General features: G+C 37.2%; 1 protein-coding gene across 10 annotated transcripts in view; it reads right to left on the bottom strand.

Moving 5' to 3' along the window:
• The window catches only part of PCNX1 (pecanex 1), a 202490-nt gene that overhangs the window by 32732 nt on the left and 146389 nt on the right, over window positions 1-23369 (bottom strand). For all 10 annotated transcript variants that reach the window (XM_016926278.4, XM_016926280.4, XM_016926282.4 and 7 more), the window contains 4 exons: window positions 21842-21900; window positions 19681-19896; window positions 3573-3826; window positions 948-1178 (listed from right to left, as the gene is read on the bottom strand). In XM_016926278.4, coding sequence (XP_016781767.1) covers window positions 948-1178; window positions 3573-3826; window positions 19681-19896; window positions 21842-21900 — 760 coding nt within the window. The remainder of the gene's footprint in view (window positions 1-947; window positions 1179-3572; window positions 3827-19680; window positions 19897-21841; window positions 21901-23369) is intronic.

Genomic DNA, 23369 nt, shown 5'->3' with positions numbered 1-23369 from the left:
TACATACGACACTGGTGGTTCAACTACACAAGGCTTTTGCTTAAAAAGCAGCAGTGGTGGTAGGAATTAGCTTTGTAATCACAGGCCTTGGCACTGCAATTCTGTTACATGGAGTCTGACCAGGGGTGTGATACTACCACAAAAATCATGAGACCTAGAAGAAAGCTGTAGTTGCTGAAGTCCCTAACTCATCTTACTTTTAGGATAAGACATGTTATCCTAATGTGTGGATTGGGAACCACCAGAATTAAAATCACCTAGGGTGATCCCCAGCCTAGACCTAGATCAGAGTCTTGCAGGTGGGGCCCAGGAATCTGCATTTTTACAAGTTCCTATGTCTTTTTTACTCACATTAACATTTGAAAATCAATGGTCTAGATGCACACTGTCCAATATGGTAGTCACTAGCTATATGGGCTCCTAAATTTAAATCAGTTAAAATTAAATAAAATTTACAATTCGGCTTTTCAGTTGTACTAGCCACATTTCATGTGTTTCACAGCCACATGTGGCAGTGACAGCATATTTCCAACACTGCAGAAAGTCCATTAGCCAGCACTGGTCTAGACTTTGTATTTGGGACAAAGACATTTAATTATCCTTAAGTGTGGCAGACAGAGGTAGAATTTCTTAAGGACTAGATTTTGGAGGGTAATGCATGGAATGTGAATGTATGTGCATGCCTGTACATGCCCAGGATGAAGGAGGTGCTACCTGGACAGTGAGACTGGGACACTGCAAATGAAAGAAAGAGGGAGGCCACTTCCTTTAACCTGTTTTGGCAGAGCTGGTTTGGCCCAACCATAATGAACCAGTTAGGTTATCTTAACCAGAAGATCAGAAAGAGGAAGGTCTTGAAAAACTGACCTCGTAAGAACTAACAGGGACATTCTTTGCATCTTTGGAAAAACCTGGATTCAAAGAGTTGTAAATGAAATAAACTCTACCTTTGCTCTTCGGGAAGAGCAGTACTCTATCCAGTTGAGGTAAATCACACAGAAACTCTCCCTAGATATGCCTGCCAGTCGGTGGTCATAGTCTTCATCAATGTTTGGATTAAAGGTCGGGTCCACATCGACATAATTGCGATCAGCACACAGACGAAGTCCTTCCTGCATTGTCTCATTAGCTAGCCACTCCTCTAGCTTAGACGAGGTCGTAACATAATAAATGATACCCTAACATGAACAAGACAAAAAAAAGAATTCAGATTAAATTACAATTTCAATTAACTCAGATTACTCAATGAAATAAATTCCAATTATTTATAATGATAAATAGTAAAACACTTTTTAGTCTGACTAAAAAGTATTTTATTCCCCCTCAATATTCTACATATATATTTTAAGAATACTATAATAATATACCTCAGGCCTTACTGGATGAAAAAACATCTAATACTTTAAAATCACAACCATAAATTCAACAAAGCAACTTCAAAACAATTATATTTATTTTATTTTATTATTTATTTATTTAGAGACAGAGTCTTACTCTGTCGCCCATGCTAGAGTGCGATGGCATAATCTCGGCTCACTGCAACCTCTATCTCCTGGGTTCAAGCAACTCTCATGCCTCAGCTGGGACTACAGATGCCCGCCACCACACCCAGATAAATTTTTGTATTTTTAGTAGAGATGGGTTTTCACCATGTTGGCCAGGTTGGTCTTGAACTCCTGACCTCGTGATCCACCTGCCTTTGCCTCCCAAAGTGCTGGGATTACAGGTATCAGCCACTGCGCCTGGCCCTAATCTATGGATTTTACAGATTTTGAACTTAGGATATTTCAAAAGAGGTAAAAAAACTTTACTGTGCTGCATTTATTTTGAATAATTTCTCATAGAGAGTTATTAAGGCTATCTGGTGGTCCTAGGCCAAGTTATAGAGATATATATTTAGAACTAGAGATAGAAAATGCCACACGCACATACAAGTAAAAAATATTGTGAAATCAATCTCTAGCTTCCTGAGGTTAGGTTAAGCCAAACATAAAATGGAAGGCTCAATGTTCATCCCAATCAGCAAATAAGGTCGTGAGGAGAGGTAACAACATAAGATATGAAAATTTCAGGCTGGGGATGGCGGCTCACGCCTATAACCCCAGCACTTTGGGAGGCCAATGTGGGAGAACTGCTTGAGCCCAGAGTTTGAGAGCCTGGGCAACACAGTGAAACCTCATCTCTACAAAAAAATAAAAAATTAGCTGGGTGTGGTGGCATGCACCTGTAGTCCCAGTTACTCAGGAGGTTAAGGTGGGTGTATTGCTTGAGCCCTGGAGGTCAAGGCTGCAGTGAGCTACGATCATGCCACTGTACTCCAGCCTGGGCAACAGAATGAAACTCTGTCTCAAAAAAAAAAAAAAAAAAAAAAAAAAAAAGAGAAGAAAAGAAAAAACGATGTGAAAAATTCAGATGTTGGTTATTAAAGCTTAGCACACATTTCCTTCTTAAAAATACTGGCTTCACCTGGAAGCCCCTAAGTGACAACCATACTGTATTTCTGTAAACTCTTTAGCAAAAATAAGAGTATCTTGTGCAGTAAAGGATTAACCTTGCCCAACGAGGGGTTTGGCCTTTACCCTTAGGTTCTAGGGGGTAACCTCTAAGCCTTGGGATGCCCTTCCCGTTAAAGAGTCTTTGTTCAGCTGGGGACCTAGAGCCACACAGTATCAGCATGACCTCTGGACATCCTGGAGACTTACGTTGGCCATGTGGATGGTCAACCATGCCTACATGACAGGACACCAAGCTCGAGCAAGCTTCCTTGGTGGACAACAGCCCGTGAGTACAGCCATGCTTCACTGCTGGGAAAAACAGGCATCTGCACAACTCTACTGTGAGAGGACAACTGGAAGCTCCTTGATTCGGTGTCTCTGGACAATATCCTATGTACCTCTTCCTTTGGCTGATTTTAATCTGTGTCCTTCTACTGTAGTAGCATGAGTGTAATGTGGGTATGACAACTTTGCTGAGTTCCGTGGGTGTTTCTAGCAACTTACCCTATGAGTGGTCTTGGGGACCCCAAAATTACAGCCGATGTCAGAAGTGAGGGTGGTCTTGGGGACCTCTTGAATTCTGCAATACTTTTATTCAGTTTGTTGAATGAAAGCAGTGCAAAGCAGTGGTCAAGGGCAAGGGCTCAAGAGTCAGACAAGCCTGGCTTTTAAGCCCCAAACTCTACTTGTTAGAGGATCTTGGACAAGTTAACTTCTGATCCTTAAGTTGTTTATTTGTAAAATAGGGAAATACTTCTTTACAGTATTAAGTGAGATACACGTGTGTATGCGTATTTGTGTGTACATATTCCTTAGCACAAGCTAAAACACAAGCTACAAATGTCTAGCTATTATTATTAATGAATGAATAGAATGAATTCCAGTAAACAAAGAGAAAGCAAGACGTTAGTAGGTTTATTTTTATGGAGTATTCTGGATCCTAGAGAATCTAAATAAGTACTTGGAAGTAAAGCATACGTTAAAAAAAAGTATATACATATATATATATACTTATATATGTCATTCCCAAGAAGAAACTCTGATTATCTGAAGATCTAAGTAGGCACATACTCCTACCTTGACATAGTAAGTGGTGAGTACTTTCCGAAGATCAAAGACTTGAAGCATAGAAGCAGCACTATTATCAGTGATGCTATAACCCTCCAGAATGTACTTTGTGACTATCACTTCCCAAGCTAGCCATCGCTGGCTAAATGCAGCATTAAATGAAAGCATGTGAGGAATATGGCCAGGTTCACAACAGCAAAATCCTTCATCTTCCTCTACACCTTCAGTAATGGCCTCCACTTCCCGTTGTTGACAGTAGGTACCTTAGAGAGAGAGAGAGAGAGAGACCTTTACAAAGGGGAAAAACCAGAAAGTGGGAAAAATGAATGCAAGGACACATAAGATTTAGAAAAAAATACATATTTTATTGCAATTGAAAGTATGTGATGGATTTGCCTTAGAATATTCATTAACAAATTGTAGCAAACTCCAGAAATCACACATATTCTATATTCATATCCTGCAAAAACACAATGTGCATTAGCATTAGCACACTACGCTTTTTTTGTTTGTTTTGAGACAGAGTCTCCCTCTGTAGCCCAGGCTGGAGTGCAGTGGCGTGATCTCAGCCCACTGCAACCTCTGCCTCCTGGGTCCCGGTTCAAGTAATTTCCTGCCTTAGCCTCCAGAGGAGCTGGTATTACAGGCATGCACCACCAGGTCCAGCTAATTTTTGTATTTTTAGTAGAGACGGGGTTTCACCATGTTGGTCTTGAACTCCAGACCTTGCGATCTGCCTGCCTCAGGCTTCCAAAGTGCTGAGATTACAGGCATGAGCCACCGCACTCACACTACAGGTCTGATAATTCGTGTGGTAAAGTAACTTTAATTTTGACTTACTGATTTCTAAATGTTTCAAATGGGTTTACAATTGTGTTTGTATCAAATGAAGGACCAAAGAGTAAAGGCACATCTCCTGAAGGTCTGAGTTAATTTTAGAAATACAAAAACCAGTGGAATGTTATTGAAGCAAAAATACAAAAACAGATTAAATATAGAATGAGACCCATAGCAATCTAGTGCCAGCAAAATACCATCTGTTACACTAATGTTAATTTTTATTTTGTTCTGTGGTCTTGTTTCAACTCAATTTGTAAATTCCTTATATTATGTAAAGACTATAAAGTAATCATACTTAACTGTACAGAAATCAGGCTGCACAATAATTTTTTTTCTTTAAAAGTAATATTAATACATACACCATCCATGTCTGAAAACCACTGCTTTGAGAGAAACTGATACCATGACACCTAGTCCCAGCTGATGGTGGTGGTGGTACGATGAAAGATAAGGCTAAAAAGGTTTTTATAGCCAAGCTAAGGAGCTGTGCTGTTTAGCACAGCTACAGAGTGCTCTTTAGCACTCTATAGCCCTCAATAATTCCATTAATTCAGAGTGCTGTTTAGCACTCTACAGCCCTCAATAATTCCATTATTTCATTTTCTTGTTTAATAACTGTCACCAACACTTCCATAATAATGTTACATAGTGTTGACAAGAAAAACCCTTGACTTGAACCTGACACTGATAGGAATACATGCTGTGGGTGACCATTTTATATGATACTCCCTAAAAATATACAGGCATACCTTGTTTTATTGTACTTTGCTTTACTGCTCTTTGAAGGCACTGTGATATCTACAAATTGAAGGTTTTTGACAACCTTGTGTCAAGCAAATCTATTGGTACCATTTTTCCAACAGCATGTGCTCACTTCCTGTCTCTGGATCACATTTTGGTAATTCTCTCAATATTTCAAACATTTTATTACTGTTGTATCTATAATGGTGATTTGTGATCAGTGATCTTTAATGTTAGTGTTCTAAGCACTTTGGAGTACCACAATTTATGCCCATATAAGATGGCAAACTTAAATTGACAAATGGTGTATGAACTCTGACTGCTCCACTGACCAGCCATTCCCCTACCTCTCCCTCTTTTCAGGCCTTCCCATTCCCTAAGACATAGCAATATTGAAATTTGGGCAATTTATAACACTACAATGGCCTCTAAGTGTTTAAGTAAAGAAACAGTTGCATGTCTCACTTCAAATCAAATGCTAGAAATAAGGAAGCTTAGTGAGAAAGGCATGTCAAAAGCCAAATGCCTTAGTCCATTCTCGTGTTGCTGTAAAGAACTACCTGAGACAGGGTAATTTGTAATGAAAAGAGGTTTAACTGGCTCACAGTTCTGCAGACTGTACAGGAAGTGTGGCTGGGTAGGCCTCAGGAAACATAATCACTGTGTAAGGTGAAGGGGAAGCAAGCACATTTTACATGCTGGAGCAGAAGGAATAGGGTTAAGGGGGAGGCGCTATACACTTTTAAACAACCAGATCACATGAGGACTCACTATCATGAGAACAGCAAGGGGAAAATCTACCCCCAAGATCTAATCACACCCCACCAAACCCCTCCTCCAACACTGGGTATTACAATTCAACATGAGATTTGGGCAGGGACACAAATCCAAACCGTATCACCAGGATGGGCCAAAAGTTAGGCCTCATGCACCAAATAGCCAAGTTGTGAATGCAAAGGAGACATTCTTGAAGAAAATTAAAAGTGCTACTCCAGTGAACAAACAAAAGATAAGAAAGCAAAAAAGCCTTATTGCTGATATGGAGAATGTTTGAGTGGTCTGGAGAGAAGATCAAACCAACTATAACATTCCCTTAAGCCAAAGCCTGATCCAGAGCAAAGCTCTAACTCTCTACAATTCTTTGAAGGCTGAGAAGCAAGCAAGCTGCAGAAGAAAAGTTGGAAGCTAGTAGAGATTGGGTCATGAGGTTTAAGGAAAGAAGCTGTCTTCATAACATAAAACTGCAAGGTGAAGCTGCAAGTGCTGACGTTAAAGCTGCAGCAAATTATCCAGAAGATCTAGCTAAGATCATTGATGAAGGTGGCTACACTACAACAACAGATTTTCAAAATGGACTAAACATCCTTACACGGAAAGAAGATGCCATCTAGGACTTTCACAGCTAGAGAGGAGTCAATGCCTGGCTTCAAATCTTCAAAGGACAGGCTGACTCTCTTTGATAGGGTCTAATGGAGCTGCTAAGTTTAAGTTGAAACGCTCATTTACCACTCCAAAAATGCTAGAACCTTTAAGAATTATGCTAAATTTCCTCTAACTGTGCACTATAAATGGAATAACAAAGACTGGATGACAGCACATCTGTTTATAGCATGGTTTACTGGATATTTTAAGCCTACTGTTCAGACCTTCTGCTCCGAAAAAAGGATTCCTTTCCAAATATTACTACTCATTGACAATGCACCTGATCACCCAAGAACTCTGATGGAAATGTACAAGACGTTAGTGTTGCCTGCTAACACAACATCCGTTCTGCAGTCTGTACATCAAGAAATAACTGCAACTGTCAAGTCTTATTACTTAAGAAATAAATTTTGTAAGGCTATAGCTGCCACAGAGGGATGCCTCTGATGACTCTGGACAAAGTAAACTGACAACTTCCTGGAAAGGATTCACCCTTTTAGATGCCAGTAAGGACATTCATGATTCATGGGAGGAGGTCAAAATGTCAACACTAATAGGAATTTGAAATAAGTTGATTCATGGATGACTTTGTGGGGTTTGAAGACTTCAGTGGTGGAAGTAATTGCAGATATGGCAGGAATAGTAAGAGAAGCAGAATTAGAAGTGAAATCTGAAGGATGTGGCAGAATTGCTATAATATCCTGATAAAACGTAAAGAGCTGACGCGTTGTTTCTTATGGTTGAGAAGAAAGCAGTTTCTTGAGAAGAAATTGACTCCTAAGTGAAGATGTTGTGAGCCTTGGTTAAAATGACAACAAAGGATTTATAACACTACATAAACTTGATTAATAAAGCAATAGCAAAAAGTTTGAGAGCACTGACTCCAATTTTGAAAGAAATCATACTATGGGTAAATGCTATTAAACAGCATCGCATGCTACAGAGGAATCCTTCGTCAAACAAAGAGTCAATAAATGTAGCAAACTTCATTGTTGCCTGATTTTAAGATCTTGCCAAAGCTGCCCCAACCTTCGGCAATCACCAACCTGACCAGTTAGCAGCCATCAACATCGGGGCAAGACCCTCCATCAGCAAAAAGATTACAACTCACTGAAGGCTCAGATCATCCTTAGCATTTATTAGCAGTAAATTTTTAAAATTAAGATATGTAGTACATTCTTTCTTTAGCCATAATGCTATTGCACATTTAATACACTACCATATAATGTAAACATAACTTTTATATGCAGTGGAAAACCAAGCAATTTGTGTGACTTGCTTTACTGCGATACTTACTTTACTGCAGTGGTCTGAATCCAACATGCAATATCTCCAAGGTATGCCAGTAATACATACACATGTTTTTCAACATAATAAAAACATATGCAATATTATAAAGTGTCTTTTAAACCAATAATAGAAATGAAATTTAATCAAACATCTTCTGACATCTTTTGAGAGGATCATGTTTTACTACAGTGACCTTTTAAAATAGAATTCTATTAATTTGCTAATATTTAAATTGACTTTAAAAATGAAAAATGGTTCAATTTTTTTAGAGATACTGATATGGTTTGGCTGTGTCCCCACCCAAATCTGATCTTGAATTGTAGCTCCCATAATTCCATAATTGTGAGAGGGACCTAGTGGGAGATAGCTGAATCATGGGGGCAGTTCCCACATACTGTTCTCGTGGTAGTAAGTCAGTCTCAAGATATCTGATGGTTTTATAAGGTGTTTCCCCTTTTGCTTGGCTCTTATTCTGTCTTGCCTGCTGCCATGTAAGATATGCCTTTCACCTTCTGCCATGACTGGGAGGCCTCCCCAGCCACATGGAACTGTAAGTCCATTAAATCTCTTTTTCTTTATAAATTACCTAGTCTCGAGTACGTGTTTATCAGCAGTGTGAGAACAGACTAATATAGGCACTTATAAAAAAGGACTGCTAGTTTCTGCTTACTTTGCAATTGCAGGATTTTTGCATCTATAGGCACAAGCAAAATTAAACTATACCTATTTTTTATGTGAACTTATATACATGTATACAAAATGTATATATCCATATATGTATGTATGTGTATAAATATACATAATATATAATGTATATAAAATATATAAATGTTATTTATATATTATATATACATACATAAATGCATATATGTATATGTTCACATAAAAAATAACTATAATTTTGCTTGTGACTATACATGCAACAATATATGTATATATATTTTTATACACACACACACACACGTACATACAAACCTAAAAAGCCTACCAACCAAAGAGTCAGGGACTGGACGGATTCACACAGTATATGTATGTATACATATATATACATATATGTGTGTGTGTGTGTATACATATACACATATATATGTATATACACGTATATACATATACATACATATATACATACACATACAAATACATACATATATACGTATACATAAATATACACACATATATGTATACATGTATGTATACATATATATACACATATATATATTTTTTGAGATGGAGTCTTGCTCTGTCACCCAAGCTGGAGTGCAGTGGCACAATCTTTGCTCACAGCACCCTCCACCTCCTGGGTTCAAGCGATTCTCCTGCCTCAGCCTCCTGAGTAGTTGGGATTACAGGTGCCCACCACCATGCCTGGCTAATTTTTTTTTGTATTTTTAGTAGAGACGGGGTTTCACCATGTTGGTCAGGCTGGTCTCGAACTCCAAACCTCAGATGATCCACCCGCCTAGGCCTCCCAAAGTGTTGGGTTTACAGGTGTGAGCCACTGTGCCCAACCCACTTAGTCACATTTTGATATCAGTATTACATTAGTTTTTTAAAAGCTTGGAGAAATTTAGCTTTTTTCTCCATGTGCTACAACTAATTAGAAATTTCTAGAAGAAACTTCCAAAGCCTTTTTTTTTTAATTGTGAAACTGAACAACCAGCTCCTGAATGACTACTATAATGACTACTAGATATATATAATGAAATGAAGGCAGAAATATATAAGTGCTTTGAAACCAATAAGAACAAAGACACAACGTACCAGAATCTCCGGGACACAGCTAAAGCAGTGTTCAGAGAGAAATTTATAGCACTAAGTGCCCACAAGAGAGAGCAGAGAAGATCTAAAATCAACACCCTAACATCACAATTAAAAGAACTAGAGAAGCAAGAGCAAACAAATTCAAAAGGTAGCAGAAGACAAGAAATAACTAAGATCAGAGCAGAACTGAAGGAGATAGAGACACAAAAAACCCTTCAAAAAAATCAATGAAGCTAGGAGCTGGTTTTTTGAAAAGATCAACAAAATAGAACAATAGTCAGACAAATGAAGAAAAGAGAGCAGAATCAAATGGACACAAAAAATGATAAAGGAGATATCACCACCGATCCCACAGAAATACAAAGTACCATCAGAGAATACTATAAACACCCCTATGCAAATAAACTAGAAAGTCTAGAAAAAAATAGATAAATTTCTGGACACATACACCCTCCCACATATAAACCAGGAAGAAGTTGAACCCCTGAATAGACCAATAACAAGTTCTGAAATTGAGGCAGTAATTAATAGCCTACCAACCAAAAAGAGTCCAGGACTGGACAGATTCACAGCCGAATTCTACCAGAGGTATAAAGAGGAGTTGGTACCATTCCTTCTGAAACTATTCCAAACAATAAAAAAAGAGGGACTCCTCACTAACTCATTTTATGAGGCCAGCATCATCCTGATACCAAAACCTGGCAGAGACATTAAAAAAAAAAGAAAATTTCAGGCCAATATACCTGATGAACATCAATGAGAAAATCCTCAATAAGATACTGGCAGACAGAATCCAGCAGCACATCAAAAAGCTTATTCACCATGATCAAGTTGGCTTCATCCCTGGGATGCAAAGCTGGTTCAACATATGCAAATCAATAAACGTAATCCATCACATAAACAGAACCAATGACAAAAACCACATGATTATCTCAATAGATGCAGAAAAGGCCTTCAATAAAATTCAACAGCCCTTCATGCTAAAAACTCTCCATAAACTAGGTATTGATGGAACCTATCTCAAAATAATAAGAGCTATTTATGACAAACCCACAGCTAATATCATACTGAATGGGCAAAAACTGGAAGCATTCCCTTTGAAAACCAGCACAAGACAAGGATGCCCTCTCTCACCACTCATATTCAACATACTATTGGACGTTCTGGACAGGGCAATCAGCCAAGAGAAAGAAATAAAGGGTATTTAAATAGGAAGAGAGGAAGTCAAATTGTCTCTGTTTGCAGATGACATGATTGTATATTTAGAAAACCCCACTGTCTCAGCCCAAAATCTCCTTAAGCTGATAAGCAACTTCAGCAAAGTCTCAGGATACAGATCAATGTGCAAAAATCACAAGCATTCCTATATACCAATAACAAACAGAGAGTCAAATCATAAGTGAACTCCCATTCACAACTGCTACAAAGAGAATAAAATACCTAGGAATACAACTTACAAGGGATGTGAAGGACCTCTTCAAGGAGAACTACAAACCACTGCTCAAGGAAATAAGAGAGGACATAAACAAATGGAAAAACATTCCATGCTCATGGATAGGAAGAATCAATATTGTGAAAATGGCCATACTGCCCAAAGTAATTTATAGATCCAATGCTATCCCCATCAAGCTGCCACTGACTTTCTTCACAGAATTAGGAAAAACTACTTTAAATTTCATATGGAACCAAAAAAGAGCCCACATAGCCAAGACAATCCTAAGCAAAAAGAACAAAGCTGGAGGCATCATGCTACCTAACTTCAAACTATACTACAAGGCTACAGTAATCAAAACAGCATGGTACTTGTACCAAAACAGATATATAGATCAATGGAACAGAACAGAGGCCTCAGAAATAACACCACGCATCTGCGACCATCTGATCTTTGACAAACCTGACAAAAACAAGCAATGGGGAAAGGACTCCCTATTTAATAAATGGTGTTGGGAAAACTGGCTAGCCATATGCAGAAAACTGAAACTGGACCCCTTCCTTACACCTTATACAAAAATTAACTCAAGATGGATTAAAGATGTAAACCTAAGACCTAAAACCATAAAAACTCTAGAAGAAAAGCTAGACAATACCATTCAGGACATAGGCATGGGCAGACTTCACAACTAAAACACCAAAAGCAATGGCAACAAAAGCCAAAATAGACAAATGGGATCTAAACTAAAGAGCTTCTGTAAAGCAAAAGAAACTATCATTAGAGTGAGCAGGCAACCTACAGAATGGGAGAAAATTTTTGCAATCTATCCATCTGACAAAGGGTTAATATCCAGACTCTACAAATAACTTAAACAAATCTACAAGAAAAAAACAAACAACCCCATCAAAAAATGGGCAAAGGATATGAACAGACACTTCTCAAAAGAAGACATTTATGTGGTTAAAAAACATATGAAGAAAAGCTCATCATCAGTGGTCATTAGAGAAATGCAAATCAAAACCACAATGAGATACCATCTCAAGCCAGTTAGAATGGCGATCATTAAAAAATCAGGAAACAACAGATGCTGGATAGGATGTGAAGAAATCAGAATGCTTTTACACTGTTGGTGGGAGTGTAAATTAGTTCAACCATTGTGGAAGACAATGTGGCGATTCCTCAAGAATCTAGAACTAGAAAAACCATTTGACCCAGCAATCCCATTAATGGGTATATACCCAAAGGATTATAAGTCATTCTACTATAAAGACACATGCACATGTATGTTTATTGTGGCACTGTTAACAACAGCAAAGACTTGGAGCCAACACAAATGCCCATCAATGATAGACTGGATAAAGAAAATGTGGCATATATACACCATTGGAATACTACGCATCCATAAGAAAGGATGAGTTCATGGCCTTTGCAGGGACATGGATGGAACTGGAAACCATCATTCTCAGCAAACTAACAGAAGAACAGAAAACCAAACACCACATGTTCTCACTCATAAGTGGGAGCCGAACAGTGAGAACACATGGACACAGGGAGGGGAACATCACATACCCAGGCCTGTCGGGGGATGGGGGCCAGGGGAGGGATAGCATTAGGAGAAATACCTAATGTAGATCACTAGTTAACGGGTGCAGCAAGCCTCCATGGCACGTGTATACCTATGTAACAAACCTGCATGTTTTGCACATGTACCCCAGAACTTAAAGTATATTAAAAGAAAATTGTAACATGAAGTTGAGAATATTTCTTAGTTTTATGTTATTACTTCATTTTTCTTTCTTTCCAGGAAGTTTATCAAAGATTTTTAAATGAGGAAATAACACGAGAGCTGTATTTTGTGCAGATCACTGTTAGTGGTGGACAGAAATCATACGTGGCAAGAGGAAATGTAAAAGTTTGGACATTTACCCAACTGAGGTCCTTGTTTATAGCAGCAGAATAAGGAGAATGGGATACCTGAATTAAAGCAGAATGTTTTTACTCTACCATTCTAATCCCATGACTATTTCCACCCAATATGCCCTACTAATATATTTTGCTCAGAAAATGAAGTCAATAATTATAGGAATATTAATAATTGAAAAAAGATTTTTTTTCTGAGCAAAATGTATTACTAGGAGATATTCTATTTTCAATTATTAATATTAATTAATAGGGATTCTATGAGGAACTATTACCAACTGTTCCCGGGATTACCTAAATCTTCCAGTCACTTCATAGTGAATATTACTGATAAAACTAAATAAAACAAACAATCATGAAAATAAGGCATGTTTAACCTGAGTAAAAATGGAAAGGAATCCAGTCAGCTGAACATACTATTGATGTGTAAAGTTTGACTTGTAAAACTGTACCTGGTACAGTTTACACTTATCAGTAAAAAATTAACATGAAAGAAAGTGTAATCAGAAAATTCTGATATAGACAAAAAATGACTGATAACCCAAATTTTTCACATAAAGTTTACATGAAAAGAATCTAGAGTATCCGTAAAATAAAAATGGAAATGAGAAATATGAATGGGTTTAACTAAGAGCTATAAAAACTGATCAAGAAACTTGTTTCAATATTACTTAAAAGTAAGCATCCAGGATAGACAAATAAAATTTAAAAATAATAAATTGGCTGAATGGAGTCTGTCTTGGAAAGTAGATAAAATGCTCAGCAGATCCAAATATCTGCCTGGCAAAATAATGACACTTTTGATTAATATTTGGCAGAGGGGTAGGTGAGACAGGGGATCACACTATAAAGAAAAGGAAGTAACCAAAGATCACATCAACATGTGAGCAAGAGTATACTCATCCCTCATGAGAGCTCTGGAATGAACAGAAAGAAGAAAAGGCTATACACTTACATTATTTAATCAGTCTACGAAACTAACAAAATACTTATTATACACTAATTGCTGTGTGTGATAGGTACTGGGTACATAATGATAAATGAAGCACATGTGATTCCTGCCCTTGACAATCTGCCTATATTCTAAAACAAAGATTGATCAACTTCAGCCCAGGGCCAAATCCAAGCTTAGAATGGTTTTGATATTTTTAAGGGGTCATTTAAAAGAAAGAAAAAACAACAAAGAAGAATATGCAACAGAAAATGTGTATGGCTCTCAAACCCTAAAATATTTACTGTCTGGTTCCTAACAGAATAAGTAGGCCAACCCTTTGGCTAGAGAAAAAATAAACTTTAAACAATAAACAGTCACATGTTGCATAACTATGGGGATACATTCTGTGACATGCGCTGTTAAGAAATTTCGTTGTGCAAACATCATAGAATGTACTTACACAAACCTAGATGGTACAGCCTGCTACACATTTTGGCTATATGATATAGCCTATTGCTCCTAGGTTAAACACACCTGTACAGCATGTTATAGTACTGAATAATGTCACTAACGGTAATACAATGGTAGGTATCTGTGTATCTGAACACATCTAAACACAGAAACGGTACAGTAAAAATATGGCAAAAAGATAAAAAATGGTATATCTATATAGGGCACTTGCCACAAATGGAGTTTGCAGGACTGGAAGTTGCTCTGGGTGAGTCACTGAGTCAGTAGTGAGTGAGTGTGAAGGCCTAGGGTGTTACTGTACACTACTGTAGATTTCATAAACACTATACCTTAGGCTACATGAAATTAATTATTTTCTCCAATAATAAATTTACCTAAGCTTACTGTAACTTTTTTACTTTATAAACTTTTAATTTTTTAAAACTTTTTGACTCCTTTGTAATAACGCTTAGCTTAAAACACATATTGTATAGCTGCATAAAAATATTTTTTCCTTATATCCTTACTCTGTAAGCTTTTTTAAAATTTTTTTAATTTTTAAACTTTTTTGTTAAAAATTTTTTTAAACATTTTAAAATGTTTTAAAACTTTTAAAAATTTGTTTAGAAAAATTTTTAAATATTTTTAAAATTTAAAATTTTTTTACTTTTTAAGCTTTTTTGTTAAAAACTAAGACACAAACACACACATTAGCCAAGGTCTACAGAGGCTCAGGGTCATCAATATCACTGGCTTCCACCTACACATCTTATCCCACTGGAAGGCCTTCAGAAGCAATGACACACATGGAGCTGCCATCTCCTATGACAACAATGACTTCCTCTGGATACCCCCTGAAGGACCTGCCTGAGGCTCTTCTTGAGGAGGTATCACTATTTGAAAAATTATGTCCACAATAGTTTGCTTGGTTTGTTTCTTTCATTCATCATAGATTTGCTTGTTGTATGCAGATAATGCAGCAAGAACATTCCTCTCTATTAATGAAAACCTTTTGGTGTTATGGTCCATGTTTTCAAACTTTTTAAGGAGCTTGTTGAGCTCCTTAAAAAGCTTCTGCTAAAACCCTTCACTGTGAATTTTCTTGGGGTTTCTTCTTTTTCTTCTCTAGCTGTTTCCCTTTCTCTCACCTGTTCTTCAGCTATGTGTTCCTGTTCCAGTTCCAACAACCCCTCATTAGTCAGTTCCTCAGGAACCACCTCTAGGTGCTCATCAATGTCATCCTTGTCCACACCATGGTTAAAGTTGCTTGCCATCCCAACCACAGCCATGTTGATTTTTGCAATCTCTTCATCCTTGGCAAATCCTTTGAAGTCACAGATGAACCTCTTGAGTGTCTTCTTTCAGATGCCATTCATACCCATATTGGTGACATCACCCTAAGCAAGGTTCTTGATGCAGTCATAGATGTAATCCTTCCAGAATTGCAGCAGTGTCTTTTCAGTTGCAGAAATAGCCTGGGTAAATGTTCTTCTCAGGTGGTAGGTCTGAAAAGCTGCGATAACTTCTTGATCCATTGGTTGGATCAGAGAGGTGGGTGTTTGGAGGCAGAAATACCACTTTGATACCGGGATAAAGATCACCAATAAAAGGAGGATGTGTGGAGCATTATCAACAATAAGCACAATCTTGAATGGTATGTTATTCTCCAAACAGTACTTCTCCATTGTGCTGGCAGAGCAATTCAGGAGGGCATCTTGGAAGAAAAGCTGGGTCATTCAAGACTTCTGATTGCTCCTGCAATACACTGGCAGTGTGTGCTTAGTGATAAGCTTGAAGGCCCTGGGGTTCTCACTGGGCCAGATCACAAAGGGCTTCCATTTGTAACCTGTAACGTTTCTCCCATGCAAGACTGTTATCCTGTCCTTAATAACTTGAAACCTGGCATTGACTTGGCCTCTTTATGGATGAAAGTCCTTTCCAGTATCTGTTTTCAGAATAGCAAGCTTTCATCTATACTGAAGATTTGCCCTGTGAAGTAATTTTCCTCACAATCAGCTTATCTAGAGTTCCAAAAATTCTTCAGCTGCTTTCACATCAGCATTTACAGACTCACCACTCACCAGCTTTCACATTATGCAATAAATAACAATTCTTGAATAAAATCACACAGAGCTAGCAGAAAATTCAACACTGTAGTTGTGTTCAATCTTATCTTTCAATATCGCAAACAAACTTTTTGTTTTGTCTGTGATTGTCATGATGCTGAGAGGTATAATATGCTTCTGTGTCTGGTCTTCAGTAGTTTCTCCATGTATGATTTAGGCCCTTTTCAAATTTTTGTTCATCTTTTTGTCTTCAATGAAGCAGATCCTTTAATGGCTTCTGTCACTTTGTTCTTATTCTTCAAGATCACAGCTATGGTGGAATGGGACATAATTACCTGACAACAACCATTGCTGATTTGCCACCTTCATAGTCCTTAATCACTTTTAATTTAGCTTCCTGGTCAATCTACTCGATGTGGCCTCTTCCTGGCAACAATAGCTGTGAATTTTGCACATGTAGGGGCCATAAAACCAAATGACACAAGATCAAATCAAACACAGAGAAAATGATGCAATCAAGAGATACAGTAAATGTGAGATGTATGAGTCTGCCACTAGCATAACAAGACACACTGTTCTAAAGTAAACTTTTTTTTCTAAGTACAAGGAGTACATTCTAACCATAAAAAGTATAGCATAATATAATAAACACATAGTTGTTTATTATCATTATCTAGTACTATGTACTGTACATAATTGTATGTGCTAGATTTTTATATGACCAGTAGCATAGTTTTGTTTATACCAGCATCACCATAAACACAAGTAATGCTTTGTGATAGGACAGAATGGCTACGATGTCACTAACAGGTATTTTTCAGTTCCATTATAATCTTAAGGGACCATTGTGATATGTGCAGTCCATTGCTGCAGTCCATGACTGTGTAAGAATCTAATGATAAAAACATGGTAAAGTGAGATAATCACGTGGGATAGGTGGCTAGAGAAGGCTTCTCTGAGAAAGGGACATTCAGGCAAAGGAATTAGCCAGATGGAGGATTAGGGGAGGAAGAGAGATGGCTGGCACTTTCTGGCAAAATGAAGGGCAATAAGGAGTCCTTAGTAAAGAATTCAGCACATCTAAGAAACTGCAAGAAGGCCAGTGTGGCTACAGTGAGTGCGGATAGTGCTGTAAAGTGAGGATGGAGAAACTGGCAGAGGCCAGATCACAGAGTACCATAGGATGTGTTCAGGCATTTGAATTCTATGTTAAATGCAATGAGAAGTCACTGAAAAATTGTAAGCATGGGAATGCCATGATCAAATGTGTCTTTAAAAAAATCCCAGCTGGGTGTGGTGGCTCACACCTACAATCTCAGCACTTTGGGAGGTCAAGGCTGGAGGGTCGCTTGAGCTCAGGAGTTCAAGACCAGCCTTGGCAAGGTGGTGAGACTCCCATCTATACAAAAGTAAAAATTTTAAAAAAATTAGCCAGGAGTGGTGGTGTGCACCTGTAGTCCCAACTACTCAGGAGGCTGAGGCAAGAGGATCCCTTGAGCCCAGGAGTTTGAGGATGTAGTGAGCTGTGATCACACCACTGCACTCCAGCCTGGGTGACAGAGCGAGACCCCTGTCTCTTAAAAAAAAAAAAAAAAAAAAAAGCTAATGTCTGAGTTAAGAATTACAGGTATCCCTTGTTACCCAAATCTATAGGAGTTCAAAGAGTAAGTGTTGCTGTATTTTCAAATTTGAGTTTTGATTGGCAAATAATTAGCATTTAGATAGCAAAAGATTTATCCAAAAGTTTATCTGAATCTACTCAATACCAGAGAATGAAAATCTGGATAACTTTTCTGATTTGGAGAACTACTGATCAATATGATGGAGTGAGCAGATGGTAAGAAGAACCCCCCCCCCTTTCATTTCACATATGTAGAAATGTTAGATAAAACAGCCTCCCATGCACATTTATTTTAAAAAATTAAAATTAAAAAACAAGGATGAAGTCTTCAGGTGCCAAAACTTAAAAAGGAAGCTAAAAGTCACAGCAGTAGCAGGAATGGTGGTAAGGGTATGCTAACTTTTGGATGAGCCTAGTTGGATTAGGATTGAACAGCCTGGGGTTAAGACTCTGGAAGAGATGGAGTTAAGGTCCTAGGCTCCTGATGGAGAGGCAGAAACAAATATTCATAAGACAAGAATAAGATATTTTGAAGGAAAAGAGAATATGAATGGATTATAAACAGATCACAAGTAAACATCAACATTTACTCCATTAATTTGAGTGCTGCATAGCTAAAGATTTATTTCTAGCGAACAATGTAACTTCCAGACTAGTACTTGCTCCACTAACATAGACACTACATAGCTAAGGTGCAAGCCTTCTTATGCAACACCAGGATGAAAATAAAGCTATGGGGTTACAGATCTGACTTCCTTCTCTTTCTAGTCAAATGCTTTCTTATTTCTATTCCAGACTAAAACTACTCCAAAGCACTTAGAATAGATGAAAAACTCTCTGAAAACTCAAGTCGAAATGTTTCCTAGACTGGAAAGATATTCAGTACCAGGACTTCAAGCATCCTGTGAAACCAGTTTCTACTTGTGCTTACATGTTATTCAGTTTTACAGGAATTGATAACATAAAGATGATGTTTCTGAATGCATGATTTTCTGTAAAGAAATAACTTTATCAGTATATAAAATTGTAGAGGGCTGATGGAAAGGAAAATGGCCAGTAACTACTTAATGGGTACACCGTTTTATTTTGGAGTGATGAAAATGCTTTGGAATGAGACAGAGGTGGTGGCTGCCCAACACTGTGAATGTACTAAACGCTCCTGTGATTTCTTTGCTCTAAATATCAATTTTATTTTATGTGAATTTCACCTCAATTAAAAAAAATTGTTGGAAGACAAAGGCATGGTGTTTATATGAACATAATTCAGTTAACTATTCTGCCTCACACAAAAATTCAGCATTCCATGCTGCTAGCCACCTAAAAAATTTATGCAACTGGTCACAAAAGGGACCAGCAAGAGACCAAGCACAGAACAACAGAAATTCAACATATCTAGCAAAACAAATCAATTACACACTAATGCTACTACCTTTACATATAAAGCCATATTGCAAACATGATTCTTCCTGGAATATGGAATGTGGGGTGAAAAAATCTAATACTTACTCTTTAACAACTTTTCTCATTCCACAATCCCAAATATCTAATTCTATGACAACTTCTGGTTTGAGATAGAAACATGTAAAACTAAGGTGCCACAGGAGTATGCTACAGAAAAAAAAGGTGAATGAATGTCTTACCTCTGAATTCAAGTCCCCGCAGCTGAAAAGTGACCAGACCATTGCCTATCTCTATAAGGTGTACTAATGCATTGAGATAGTCAGAGGCAAGGATGAAACAGTCCCCTGTACTGTAGTTTCCCCACCGTCCTAGTAGCAAATCACCACAGAGGCTGTGTTGTAGGGATCTAGTTAAATGCTCATAAAAGATGGAATTCAGATTGTTGTCATCTGATCCTATAAAAAGGGATTTAAAAAAAAGTTAAATTTAACCTTAAGTCCTCTTGACAAACAAGATTGTTAAAAATATTAAAAACTTCTAGTATGGGGTTATATTTAATTTGACAAGGAAAATAACATTCATACCCTTACAGTTTCTATATAAAAGTAAAACAGGAAAATGGAAAAGGTTTCTGAATTTAGATTTAGAAGTCATATAACCTCCTGGAATCTATGGTTCTCATTCACAAAATGTGAGAATTTGATTTGAAGCAATCTAAGGACTTTTTGACCTCTTCAACAGTTCGTAATTATTCAATAAAATATGCTTTATAATTAAAACCATGCAAGAGAAATGAGGAAAATAAAAGAATTCAGAAGAAGAACAAAAAGACTATTTAGTAAAGGAAGTAGATAAAATAATACAAGATTTGAACAAATAAGACAATCAAAAAGAAGTTGGTTAGTCAATATTAGCCATATTGAGATGGCTAATATTAAGCAGAGATAAACTGTATATAGCAACAGAGAACCTTAAAAAAAGACATTAAGATAGGCTGGGCGTGGTGGCTCATGCCTGGAATCTCAGCACTTTGGGAGGCTGAGGTGGGCAGATCACTTCAGGCCAGGAGACTAACCCGGGCCAACATGGCGAAACCCTGTCACTACTAAAAATACAAAAATTAGCTAGGCATCATGGTGCACGCCTGTAATCCCAGCTACACGGGAGGCTGAGAAGGCAGAATTGCTTGAACTTGGGAGGTGGAGGTTGCAGTGAGCCGTGACTGTGCCACTGCACTCCAGCCTGGGTGACAGAGAGAGACTCTGTCTCCAAAAAAAAAAGAAAAAGAAAGAAAAACATTAAAATAAACATCACTTAATAAATTACATGACCATCTCTAGAAGTAACTCATGCAAAGCAATAATCTGTAAATGCATGCCCCAAGCATAGTATTGGAGAATGGTAAAATATTCAGAGCTTAATAATTATTTTAAACCCAGTCTAATTGAATAAAATAATGAAAGGGAAACTCCAAATTCTAATGTCAAAAAAATGGCTGTATCAACTGTATGTCAGCACAACACAAAAATGTATATACTGATTCAGGGCATGGCCTTTGGTTATGCAGGATGGCATCATCAGCATGAGAAATCTAGCCCTTTACAAGCACATACCAGAGCTGAAATGCTTATTTTCTCTACCAGAACATGATGATGATGGTCATTAGTATCAAATAACTAGTTCTCCTTAGTCCAATTTTATCACTGAGAATTAATCAGATTTGAGGGAATTTATAAGTCAAATGGATACCAATATTCCAGTGTATTTGGGAGTAATATTTATTTTAGTAAATTAATACACTGAGGTTCTGGATGATATGCTAATCTCTGATTCTCTGTGACAGATTACTATTGGGTGGGCCAATAAAATGATGTTTCCCAAATGACAAAACTAAGAACCAGACTTTAGATAATGGTAACACCAGCAAGGTGTCACCCACTGAAGCTCTATCCTGACTGGCTATATGCTCCCACTTGATGACATCTCTGTAAACAATAAACTGAATCAAATTAAATTAATATTGACCAAAACATTGAGGGAAGGGTGGAAGGAAACATACTAATAAAACATGTCTCAGTCTGACTGCAGACCCTTCAAACATCTGACCAGTTTTATTTTAACCGTTTTTCTACATTTTAACCTATGTAAGAACAATCTTTGAATGGAATTTTTCATTCTTATAAGCATTCTTAAGGTACATTTTATAAAAAGATGGGCATATAAACTGTAGATACTGTAATTTATATATATTTTGCTAAAGTAAAACAAATCATATTTAGTTTTTAAAAGTGAATATTTGGGATTCATAGAGGATTCCCAACAAGTTAGGAGTGAATATAAACATATATATATAAAACAAATCCTTAGTCTTGCCTCCTTAGTCACAAATAGAGCTATTACCTGGATTTCTATCAAGCTGGGAAGCCAATCTGGTATTTGAATGATCCACTCGTTTTGTGCTGAAGAAAATAAAAATAAAACATTTTTAGTAACTTTCTTTACATTAAAAAATATTTAACAATTTAGACTGAGGAAGAAACTATAGGAAATGTATAAAATAAAGGTTATCACTTTATAAAAATCTCTGGAAAAAATCTGTGATTAGTATAATGATAAAATGCCTTGTTAGCACACTTTTGGAAATTAAAAAAAAATTCTTCCCCCTTCACCACACATGAACATAGCAGATTTTTTTTTATTGTACAGTGTATGGAAAGACATCTAGGCATGCACTGTGAGAAAAAAGCTGACCAGGATGAAAAAAATGTGTACTGTATATGGTTCTTAAAAATTCAAAGAGGTTAGAACATTCTTTGCCAAAGGAAGGTGTATCTATTAATGCTCAGTGATGCAATGTTCTTTGGAACAGTAGTTCCCAAAATGTGGTCCACAGAACCTAAGGCTCTTTCAGGCAGTTTTCCAGATCAAAACTATTTTCAAAGTAACATTGAGCTGTTATTTGCTTTTTACACTGTGTTGACAACTGCACTGGTGGTACTAAAGCAATGGTGGGTAAGACTGTGGTGCCTGGGCATTAATCAAGGCAGCAGCACCAAACTGTTCTACCCTTCGCTGCCACACTTGCACAATAAAGCAAACAAAAAGTCCAAGTTTCACAAAAAAAGTCCCTAATGAAGCAATAAAAAGTATTAACCTTAATAAATCTCAACTCACAGTAAAGGCCTTTTTAATACTCTGTATGGCAAAATGAGAAAATACGTATGAAGCACTTCTGCTGCCTTCTGAAGTACAACGGCTGTCATGAGGGAAAGTATCTGTGCAACTGCTTGAACTCCGAGCTGAACTAGCTGCGTTTTTTTCTTGGAACACCATTTTTACTTAACACTGATGGAAAAATTATGAGATTATTTAGATGTGGTCATTTAACAGATATTTCCCAAAAATAAAGAAAGTGAGCCTGTTATTTCAAGGAAAACAACCGGCAATACTTGTTGACAGTAATAAAAATCCAAATTTTCAAGCAAAAATTAAAATTTGGGAAACTCCTATCTACCACCATAAGCTTGACAACTTCCCAATAATTAAAATTTCTTTCCGATTGGTGGTGATGCCAATGAACGTATTTTTAAAATCACTACATAATAAAATGTATCAACATTTAGAAAATCTACATTACTCAGTGAAGCAGTATTTTCCAAATGACCAACACAAAATGTTAAAAAATTATGCATGGGTAAAAGATCCATTCAGGATATAAGACAGATGAGTGGATTTTGATGTAATATAGTCCCACAAGTTCACAGATATGGTTTTAGATTCCATATTGCAAGTAGCTTTTAAGAAGCTCCCATTTCTTGGGTTTCAGTGAAAGATCAAAGAAAAATATCCATGATTGTCTTAAAAGGCTATTAGAATACTTCTTTTTTGCCTGGGCAAGGTGGCTCATGCCTGTAATCCCAGCACTTTG

This window comes from Pan troglodytes, chromosome 15 (assembly GCF_028858775.2).
Source record: "Pan troglodytes isolate AG18354 chromosome 15, NHGRI_mPanTro3-v2.0_pri, whole genome shotgun sequence".
NCBI lineage: Eukaryota > Metazoa > Chordata > Mammalia > Primates > Hominidae > Pan > Pan troglodytes.
Note: the sequence above shows the minus strand (reverse complement) of the source record. Positions and strands in the feature narration are given on the sequence as shown.